We start from the raw sequence: 11,386 nt of genomic DNA, 5'->3' as shown, positions 1-11,386 counted from the left end.
CCATAACCTTATGATCTCAAAACCAATAAGTCATTTTCAGGATATGATCAACCTCCGCCAATCCGAAGACTGTAGAACCAAGCATTTCCTAGTTACTGAATTTCATTTAAAAATGTTCAAAAGCTACTAATACAATAATTGTAAACTGAAGTCCGAACTTGGCCCTGGTGAAAGCTGCCAAATTGGCATCTTGCGAGAACCTCACCTGACAAGCTTGTTTGTCAACTGTCCTGTTCATTTGGGCCCAACAGAATAGCTTCCGAGAAGATTAAAAAAAAAAAAAAAAAAAACTTGGAAGAAAATCAAAATCGAACGGACGTCTGCCGGAAGTGAAAAAAGTATCACTCTTTTTTAAATGTGTTTTTTAAAGAGTTTTTTATTGTCAGAAGATGCACAATCAAACATCTCGGAAGAGCTTTTCTTATTCCGATAGATTTCCGTGGCCCAAACGAACGAGGCAAACGAACCGCCAGTTAAACAATACTTATTTTTAAATTGAACTAAATATATTTTAACGTGATTCAATGCATATGCATATCTTTGAATATTGCGAACAAAGAATAGTAACTGCATGTGTATATCTATATATTTTGCTATTAATAACTGAACTGTTTCCAACATTTGTAAGATAGTATTACACTATATTTCTTTATTTTAAATGAACAATTATTTTCGTTTTAGAGGATTTCAAAACTTACTGTTGCGCAAGCGCATTGCGCCATTTTAGACTAGCTCACTGTAATTTGCGCAAGAAAACGAAATCTAACGACGTAAAATTAGTAGATTAGTCTAAATCTTCCTAGCTTGAAAGCCAACACTATGGACAGGTCTTGATAGACATCTGCAATAAGATTCATGTTGCTTATATAAAAGTAAAAATTTCTAAAGTATTCCGATTCTCTAACAACTGCTCGTGTCAGATAATTGGTAACATAAAATAAAATGGAAAAGCAATGGTATTTTAACGCTAATTTTGTCTGTTGTGTCTTAAAAATCATTTAAGGCAGAAAAAGAATTTTCAAAATCGGCTGTTAAAACATTTCAACATAACCTTTGGATCAAAATAGTAAACAATTTGTTGGCAGCTGGCTTACGAATTTTAAACAAAATGACAGACTTAACTTATATTTATCTATATTTCTTATTCAATAAAAAGAAATCATCATGCTTTACTTAATGACCGAAAGAAAACAAAAAGGTAATCCTTCTGAAATGGTATTTGGAAAGTCAATAATCAGTGACGTCACAAATCTAGACTGTCTCCATGGCTAGCCATTTTCATATATTTCATTCCGCCATAACTTTTTTTCAAGGGTGGTCCGATTTAAAAAATTATTTCAGCGTTATTAATTGCTGGACGACGGCAACATATTATTATAAAATACCCTTTTCCATTTAACTTGATAATTTTCGTTTTATTACAATTATCATAAAAAGCAATATGTCTAGGAAACAAGAGGGCCATGCTTGCCTTATATCGCTTACCTAACTTTAGTTGCTTGCCTTCTTTGCTAAAGTTTCAAAAACAAAAATCTTTCAGATTAGGTCACGATAAAAAATATTCAACTACTGAAATCTGTTATAAAATTATACAGATGGGCCAAATCTCTTTGCTGTAGCTTCAAAATGATCAGAGTAGGTCATTAGGTCAGGATTAAGAATATGAAAGATGAGTATTGAAATCTGTATGAAAAGTTATATTTGTGGTCTTTGCTCTAACTTCAAAACAAGAAAGTAGGTCAGTAGGTCAAGATCAAGACTATTAAAGATGAGTATTGAAACCTATATGAAACATTATACTTGTGGTCGTCCAAATTTCTATGCCATTGCTTCAAAAACAAATAAGGGACCACCCGGGCGTGGCCTTTATTGACCCCAGGGTCATGACTTTAAAAATCGTGGTAAAGAACTACAGTTACTAGAGCATGCCACATACCAGATATCTAAGCTCTAGGCCTTACGGTTACAGAAAAAAATTCTTAAAGTGTTTCCATATGAAAAGACTCTTAAGCTGGGGTGCAGTCAGTTTTGACCCCAGGGCCATGATTTGAACAAACTTGACAGTTGACCACTAGACAATACTAAATTAAAAATATCTAAAGTATGGCCATCATGGTTCTGGACAAGAAGATTTTTAAAGATTTTTCTTTATATAAGTCAATGTAAAATAAGGGCTCCCTGGGCGTGGCATATTTTGATCCCAGGGTCATCATTTGAAGAGAACCACTAGAGCATGCCTCTACTAAATATGTAAGCTTTTCGCCTTATGGTTTAAAACAATAATTTTTAGAGGTTTTTCCCTTTAGAAGTCTATTTAAAATGTGCCCACGGGCCGGAACCTGTTTTAACCCCTGGTGGATAATTTGAACTTTCTTGGTAAAGGACTATGCTACATACCAAATATCAAAGCCCTAGACCATGTTGTTTTGTACAAGAAGATTTTTAAAGTTTTCCCTATATAAGTCTATATAAACCATGGGACCCCAGGGCGGTTCCATAAAATTATTTGATCATAGGGTACCAATTTGAACAGTCTTGGTAGGGGACCATTAGATGATGCTACAAACATAATATCGAAACCCTAGGCCCTGAGGATTTGGACAAGAAGATTTTCATTTTTCTCCCTATAGAAGTCTATATAGACAGTGTGAACCCCAGGGCGTAGCCATATTTAAGCCTAGAGGGATAATTTGAATAATCTTGGTAGATGACCACTAGATGATGCTACATGCCAAATATCAAAACCCTAAACCCAGTGGTATTGGACAAGAAGATTTTCATTTTTTCCATTTAAGTCTATATAGACCATGTCACCCCGAGGGCAGGGCCATATTTGAGCCTAGGAGGATAATTTGGACAGTCTTGGCAGAGAACCACTAGATTATATTACATACCAAATATCAAATCCCAATGACATATTCTTTTGGACAAAAAGGTCTTTAAAGTCTTTCCTTTCGGTTACCATGGCAACCAGAGTTCAATTCAATTCTTTTAACAAGGAAAGTGTTTACGGACGGACGCTCACAATATCTCACCCTGAACTCAAAACTAGAGCTGTCACTAAAGATGAAATCCCAGACGCCGCTTTGATACGGAGAGAGTAAAATATTGAGATCAAGAAAATGACCTTTGACCTTCAAGTGTGACTTGGTCCTGGACCCAGTGACCTTGGTTGTGTGCTCTACTGGTCATTTTGATAAGACAAATATTTGATGCTCGTTTTATGAAAACTTTTTCAGTGGTTAGAAGATTTGGTGCGACCACAAATTTAAGGGATTTGATTTTTTGTATCTCTAAGTGGACCAAATGACTTTGTTTTTTCCTCTTTTTCCTCATTCTCCCTATAACCCCTATCTTTTCCCCTTGCAATTGCGCTCCCTTGTTTTGGCATCCCCTCCCCCTTTACTATCAGTAAGTGTTCGTGACCCCACCCCCTTTCTTTTGTCTGCCGGAATTCTAAGGCGGTACACGATTGATTTTTCCTTCTTATATGTGTGCGTGTGTGTTCTTGTGTGTCTTGGGCGGTGCCCATTAGTGTTGATGTATCTTACTTGTCTGTTTATCTATGTTATTTAGTTGTGTGTGGCTGTGTGTGTTTATCTTTGGTACATGATTGTCTGCGCTATTGTGGTTTACGTTTTAGTGTAACTGTAATTAAGGAACGTAGTATTCTCTTTGTATATTCATTCTTGTTTTACTTTCCCTTCAACCTCCCCACTTTCTACCTCTTACCCCTTCCTCCCCCTCTATCTATATTTTGCATAAAATTCAAATATGCTTGTTGGATTTTGAAGCAACCCGTCTGTAATATTTTTCCGTGACAGCTTCTTTTTGTTGTGGGCCTACTTTGCAAGTGCGTGGCTCTTAGACTGTGCTTCCGAGAAAACTACCCTTACCTATTTTCTTTTGGTTTTGCACTGTGCCTTTCGTCTGGATGAGGTTAACAATTAATTTTATGAAATTCAGTCCAGTGGTTAAGAAGACAGTGAGAGGACACGATTCTAATCTCTAAGTGTGACCTTGGACTTGGACCTAGTGACCTTGGTTGTGTGAAAGGTACGTCGTATTAGATAGGTAAACAACTTTTGACAGTTCTATGAAAATCTTGAAAGCCATTAAGAGAATATGGAGCGGACATGAAATAAAGCTGCTTGACATTTTACCTCCAAGTTTTACCTTGACCTTGGATCTTGTGACCTGGCTTGTTATCTCTGCATTTTGTCCTGATAAGCTTAACAATTGATGTTAGGTTTATGAAAATGTTCCAGCGGTTGTTAAGATATGGAGTGGACATGATGGTCGGTCGTATGAGCCATGGGCCAAAGGACGGACCGACGGCCATGTGTGACTCCAATATGTACTTTTTATCTCGGCATATAATATTAACTTAACTTGTGACAGTTAAGGACCCTCTTGTGGCTATTTTTTGCGTTGAGATATTTATCTTACTTGGTAAATCACAAACATTAAGTAGATAACCAGTTAAATTTATCGATATTTATTTAGCTAAAGAGAATCAGTTCGAAACCCTCAACAGGTTATCTATCGTACGCCATACATACTCAAGGTAAAAGGCTTACTTTCTATGAATGTTGAAATGCGTAAGAATAATTCGTCTTTAAAATTCTTAATAATTTTGTGTGTCATTTTATTTCAGAAAGATATTCATCGTAGAAATTATCATTACAAAAGTTCTGTTTTGTTGCCAAATGACAAAAGTTTTCTAAGTATGGTATATACGTGAACCTGTTGTGGATTTGCTACAGACTTTGCAGATTCAATGATTTAATGGACGCTATTAGGTGCCTCTGCATTAATAATTATAGGCAAGGAAGGAATATGACAACTTTAGAAATAGTGTATGTGAGGTGCAGCTACCTTAAACACTCGGTACCGGAAACTACTGTTGTTCTGCTGACTCATTATCACCTCTGAAGTCACAAATTATTATGCCAAAACATGCACTGCGTTTAAAAGCTCATAATGTCTCTATTTGTGATCTGGCTGCCACATGTTCAATCATGAATACAAAAAATATTAATTTGCAGTTAAATCCTAATTTGATAATCGTTTTCTGTATTATTTGTTAAAGATATAAATACTGTTGAATACAGTAGATAGTTCAACTGAATTTATCTTTTTTGTTACTTCCGTTTATGATCGTAACTGCAAAAAATCATGTACAGTATTTAAGTAGCACTTTTCTAGACATGTAATTGTGCATATCATCTATTGAAAAGCTGTGCCATCTGTTTTTAACATAAAATTTAAAGCCTAATGAAACTTTAAGAAAATGTAATATATACAAGCACATAAAAAGTAGAGAAGATGGTTTTCCGGAAGCAGTCTAATCAGACTTCATAACATACAAGTTTGTACTTTTTTCAAAGCGTAAGAACAAGTTACGACCTATTTGTATTAACATAAAAAAATGCAACAATTCAGTGGTGTATTCGTATAGAAAAGATCAGAACAGAGCATAACTTTATTAACACGATTAACTCAAGTTACATATAATATAGTAAAACATAATGATACAACATGTGAGTAAATTATTACAAATTTTCACATGACATGATATTTCTAAGAAAGTAAGCAAGCGAACATTTTTTTTCTATTTCATTATATAAACAGTTATTACAAAAAATTATGATGGTCATATTTCAAAAGGCAGGGGGCGAAAGGCTAGGGGGAGGTGGAGGGGTGAAATTCCAGATAACCTTACTTACCTTCGTTATTAAACTTTAACCCGGGACGAGTCATAATTGACTAATTCATTAATGACGTGAATACCCAGATGACCTTATTAACCTTAGTTACTAAACTTTAAACCGGGACAAGTCAATCAGGGGCAAAAGTACTAGTAATTGAAATAGACTATAGACTGTGCGTGGGAGGAAAACGTGATTAACTGACGTGAGAGTAAACATAGGACACGTGGTTAATTCAGGACAAGGTGTGTAACTTACATGTATTTAATTATGGCGTGCTTTTTTCAGGAATGTAGAATGTGACACATGAGATTATATATACTACAATTGTGGATTTACCTATAAGACTTTGGTAAAAATCATGTTTTGTTTTACATGCATGTACTTTATCACGGATATACGGATATATATAGATCTAACAGTAACGGATAAGGGGACCACGTGTTTGTAAACATCTGATTATTGTACAGCTCGTTTAAATGGGTCAGCCGTGTTGTTGTACTTATATAATAGATTGACCCGGCGGTTTATAGGTTGGTTAGGACTAAGATATGTATTGTATTTTGACATCAAAATATTTCTATAAAATGCTTCTTCCCCTTCCGTTTGGATCCGCCCATGTTTACAAACACGTTTGTTTATTTTATGGACTGTACAGCTGTGTACTTGGCAATTGGTAAGCCGAAAGTCATATTGGTTGTACGGGTTCAGTTTGATGTGGCTAGAAGTAAAAATGATAATTAAGTGACTGACTTATATACGAATAACATAAAACAAATTGTATACATTATAAAAGTGTCATTTAGTTACAATACACAATACAGCTGATAGATATAAATAGAAAGTGAAAGCTTGTAACTAGCTCGAGTTGAAAATTCAACAGTATATCATTTCTTCAATGCATTTTGATGTACATTTCCGATTTGAAGAAGCATAAACTGTTGATGTTTTCGTAAGGCTACAGTTGTTATATAAATGTTCGTCTACATGAATGCAATTTATATTTAACTGAAAGCAAGTAGGGTTACATCAAATCTTTCAGGAAGCCCTGAATGCACTTTTATAGGCAACTATCAACCCAGTATTCATTGCACCAGTCTCGCGATGGGTCTTTATAGCTTCTTTCACCAAACAGACGAACACTTCCATACATTATTCTCGCCCACGTGAGACATTTGTCTGGGTCGTCCCTCTCTTCTTTATCTGTTCTGCAGCGCCATTCGAGGTTGTCGAGAAATTTGTCATCACATACTTTTCTGGACATTCCAGAGTGGCTGCCCTAAAAATAATATTATTGTCAAGAATAATACAAATAATAAAATTTGCATGCATAAAGATTCGCCAAAAGACGCATGCAACTTAATATTGACAAGACACAGTCATGTATATACATGTAATATCAGATATAATTCTATCTATTTGTATCCGCAAACCACTAAGTTTTAACCATTTTCTAATGACAAGTCAGTAAAAAATTTAGGATATTCATCACGGGTTCAGTCGTTTCGTCTCTGTTTTCAAAAATAATTTCGTATCTCCGTGTTATGCACACAGAAAATGTAATATAAGGGTTAATGAAGTAGATTAAATTAAATTAAATACAGAAAACGGAGTACAGATATCAAGAACTACTGCTTTATCAAGTTGATAAGCAACATTTATCAAAGGCCAATACTTTATACTTACACAGGCATAACAGGTATCATGTTTGTTACACTCTGGCCTGAAAAACTTTTTATAGGGGTAAGATAACCATTTAGGGCTGCAACCGTCTGTCCTTCCTTGAGGAGGATAACATGGTGCCACTTTCCCAGTTGCCAGGGCCAACACAAGTATCAATACTACAAGTGGTGTGACAGACATTTTACTCATCCCGAGCTGAAAAAGAACGTCATATATGTAAACGGACTTCAAAAGTACAAATTGCTTTCACATATTTTTCATCTTTAAGTGAATAAAGTAAAGATATTATACCAACGTGCTTTTTCTATATATAATGCCATTTTATACATTCGTTATTAATTTCAACTTACATTTTGTTATGAAACATGGTTCAATAGATGTTTAATGTTAAAAAAAATAGAAATGCTACTTTTGTATTGACTTTTTGCAGTCATATAACCTCTGTAAACAACGTTCGATGAATGTTTAACGGATTTCTGATCAGTACTCACGTCTTGTTAAGAAAATGAAGGGTTTTGAGCAATATTCGATCTCGTTTTATTTCAAACTCAAGACAACGGATCAGCAGCCCAATACTCTACGCCTGCACCACTATTTTACAGATTAAATTCAACTACATGTAAGCTCCAAACCACAAAACCCTTTGAATGATAATAATTTTTACAACAGGGAAAGAACAAAGATAAATTGGCATCCTGGCAGGTAATTTTGTATATAACTTTTGTTTTCCGCTTTTAGAAAAGTACTTATTTCTTGTATAGAATCAAATTTAAGGAATAAAGGAGATGTATCTATAATAAACAATATATATAAAACACATTCATTTTCCACCGGCCAATTCCGTAAGATATCTTTCTGATACAATAACAAATAATCCTACGTATTTTTTTCTGAGACAGAAGTATTGTTGCATGTTTAACTTTTACTTAAGTACATTGTATGTTATTCAGTCGGAAAGATCTGACTGAGAGGAAATTTGCCTTTTATACAGATTTTATACAAATTTCTGTTTTCGGCGTGACTGATTGAGTTCATCATTTCATTTAATGTAAAAATGTGTTTATTTTCAAACTTACGGATTGATATTTTCTCTTTTTCAGGACTCCGTTATTGAAAGAATACCTGTTCCCTTTATTCTATTAGTCTTTAAAATAATTACTTAACACTAAGACATACAGATTTTCAAATTTCAATAATCCGCTTTTAAAACAAACATTGGAAATTGTAATTGTTCCCGTACCTATTCTCTTTAATTTTGTTTGTTAGTAATTATTTAACACTTGCATTGAGCGACAGATATTATTTTCCGTTTGTCCCTTTTTGAAACTAATGATAAAATTGAGTGTTCCCGTTCTCATTCTCTTCCTCATTGTTACATGATAGTTATTCAAAATCTGAACAGAGGGCTTTTCATTGCTGTGGCTCTTTTATTTAAAATAAATATTGAAATTGTTTACGTCTTATATATGTACACAAGTTATATATAAATAATAAAACAGTGTAAAATGCACAAAGACATTCATTTTTTAATTACATGAGACAAGTTATAAAATAAACAATTTGTAATCTTTTAATACAATAATATTAAGGGAAGCACGAAATGTTTCCTATAAGAATCTAGAATATTAACGTTCAGTTTAAAAAGAATCGTTTCTCTTGATCAAAATACGTTTAAATAAAGTTTATTTTTTATTCATTTATCTATGTAAAATAATCAAACTAAAACGATAATTGTGTTGGTTGAAAAAAAGATAAAAATAAATCATCAAAATATCTATATTGTTACTTTACACCAGTTGCTGACGGGATTGTTGATATATACACAGAATGATTGGCAGCAAGAGAGCATGTATTTGTACGAATAATATGATAATATAAGACAAGATTAACTAGTATGGTTGCAGTGCTGTTGAGTTTATACTCAATCTTACTGCTAGCAATAATATCAGAAAGAACCTATTTAACGCCTTTACAATTTCGTCTAACTCCGAATTTATTAGAGCTAGTTAAGAATTTATCATTTATTATAGTTTCATTAATGTACATATTCAGCGAAAAATGAAATAACATCTTCGTTTCATAAGTTATCAGATAAAATGAAATGTGTACTTACCCAAGGAAATTTAAATAATTTTAGCTAGAAAACATCCAAAACACTACTTACAGGTAAGTGAAGTCCTTATCCTGTGGTGATAATTTATTTTGTATGCGTTTGCCGCAGCTCGGGATATACATATACTGATTTACCCGGAAGTTTTAGGTTAGTGCTAGGTCATATCTTTTTGGTACACCTAATTTAAAAACAAAATAATTCGACGTTCTTTAGAGACTAAATTTGAAACACCATTTGTGTTTTGTTAGTTTCTATTTGTAACTCTTGAAGGTCTTTCTTTAAATAAAAATGAAAATGAGTCTTAATTTAGTACAAAACTTAAGTTACACGAGTCACTGTTTCATTAAAAGGCACCAACACGTTTAAGGTGATTATGAGTATGATTTATGGTTGTCCATACGTAATTAAGTCACTTAAACAAAAACATACTTATTCATTCGCGTATTGGGGAGTGTTCCGGGAACATTTTTTCTTTCACACCGGGGCGTTTCCGGTTATTTTACTCATGCCGGCAAAACTCACGTTGGCAACCAACGTGTCATATGTTAATGTCAGCTAATGATTTGTGCAAGTTTTAATGTTAACAATGTTCTATCAGTTTATCTATTCAATGTTTAGCACCTATATTTTCCTTGTTTTTCATCATGAATAAGTAAACATTGTTAATAAAAAAGCTGCAACAGTTGTGTGTGATATTTTTTGTTTGTTTGTTTTTTTGTGTGTGTTTTTTTGTTGCTTATAAGGAACGAACATTATAAATTAGAGATCTGCTATCTGAAGTTTGTGAACAGAGTATTTGTTTCACCTTCAATGGTCATATGTTATTGCCTATGCATTTGTTACCTGTTCCCTCACGCGACGTCTGTCAAAAATACGTACCAAATAGAGTTCAGCTTTTAAAAACAATTTTAATGTATGATCACACAATAATCATAATAGTCAATTCTGCTAGATTTATTGTGCCCCCCGCCCCACATTAGTGGTGGGGGCATATAGATTTGCTCTTGCCCGTCCGTCCGTCCTCCGTCCGTCCGTCCTTCCGAGAATGTTGTGTCGCGCCTAGCTCCGAAAGTATTTGATGTAGAGTCACAAAACTTTACAGGAATGTTGGTCAGCATGTGTAGTTGTGCACCTGGGGTTTCGCGTCCGGATACATTCAGTCGTGTAGGAGTTATGGCCCCTGACTTTGTAAAAATTGGTCATTTTAGTGTTGTGTCGCGCCTAGCTCCAAAAGTATTTGACGTAGAGTCACAAAACTTTACAGGAATGTTGGTCAGCATGTGTAGTTGTGCACCTGGGGTTTCGCGTCCGGATTCATTCAGTCGTATAGGAGTTATGGCCCCTGACTTAGTATAAAATTGGTCATTTTAATGTTGTGTCGCGCCTAGCTCCAGGAGTATTTGACCTAGAGTCACCAAAGTTTACAGGAATGTTGGTCAGCATGTGCGGTTGTGCACCTGGGGTTTCGCGTCCGGATTCATTCAGTCGTGTAGGAGTTATGGCCCCTGACATATTTTGTTTTTTTAAGTTTTTTCATTACACAAGACCAGACTTCTTGTCCAGACATACTCAAAAAAAAGTTTGTGAAACATGTATGTTAAAATGTACTTGACCTAGAATCATAAAACATTAGAGGATTGTTTTATAGCCTGTGAAGTGTTTCTCTTTAGGATTTTACTCAGCTAGGCCAGAGTTATGGCTAACTAAGTGAAAAATACACATAAGGTTCTTAAAAGTTTGTGTTGCAAACATTTTAAAAAGTATTTAACCTGAGTCATAAAACCTGAGTGATAAAAGACATTGTGTCTGAAATCATTTGCCCTCCACCTGTAATAATTCATGAATGTGGGAAATTGGCAGTTACTTGCTGAGAACAGGT

General features: G+C 34.4%; 1 protein-coding gene across 2 annotated transcripts; it reads right to left on the bottom strand.

The window, feature by feature from the left end:
• Window positions 1-5,472: 5,472 nt before the first annotated feature.
• LOC123551278 (conodipine-P1-like) lies at window positions 5,473-9,821 on the bottom strand. Of its 2 annotated transcripts, XR_008368795.1 has the most exons (3): window positions 9,559-9,821; window positions 7,398-7,589; window positions 5,473-6,990 (listed from the first exon to the last, which is right to left on the bottom strand). XR_008368795.1 is itself a non-coding variant. In XM_053532320.1 (2 exons), the coding sequence occupies exons 1-2, from the start codon at window positions 7,581-7,583 to the stop codon at window positions 6,772-6,774; spliced, it is 405 nt and encodes a 134-aa protein (XP_053388295.1). In that variant the 5' UTR covers window positions 7,584-7,589; the 3' UTR covers window positions 5,473-6,771. The 2 variants fall into 2 exon arrangements, 1 of the variants encoding a protein (XP_053388295.1); XM_053532320.1 differs by lacking the exon at window positions 9,559-9,821.
• Between the last annotated feature and the right edge of the window lie 1,565 nt (window positions 9,822-11,386).

This window comes from Mercenaria mercenaria, unplaced genomic scaffold, assembly GCF_021730395.1.
Source record: "Mercenaria mercenaria strain notata unplaced genomic scaffold, MADL_Memer_1 contig_1104, whole genome shotgun sequence".
In the NCBI taxonomy this organism is placed as follows: domain Eukaryota; kingdom Metazoa; phylum Mollusca; class Bivalvia; order Venerida; family Veneridae; genus Mercenaria; species Mercenaria mercenaria.
This window is presented reverse-complemented; position numbering and strand designations above follow the sequence as displayed.

Coding starts and splice junctions, on each gene's coding strand:
- LOC123551278 (XM_053532320.1), bottom strand. CDS start 7,583: ATGAGTAAAATGTCTGTCACACCACTTGTAGTATTGATACTTGTGTTG. Junction 6,991..7,397: donor ATGATACCTGTTATGCCTGT/GTAAGTATAAAG, acceptor TATTATTTTTAG/GGCAGCCACTCTGGAATGTC.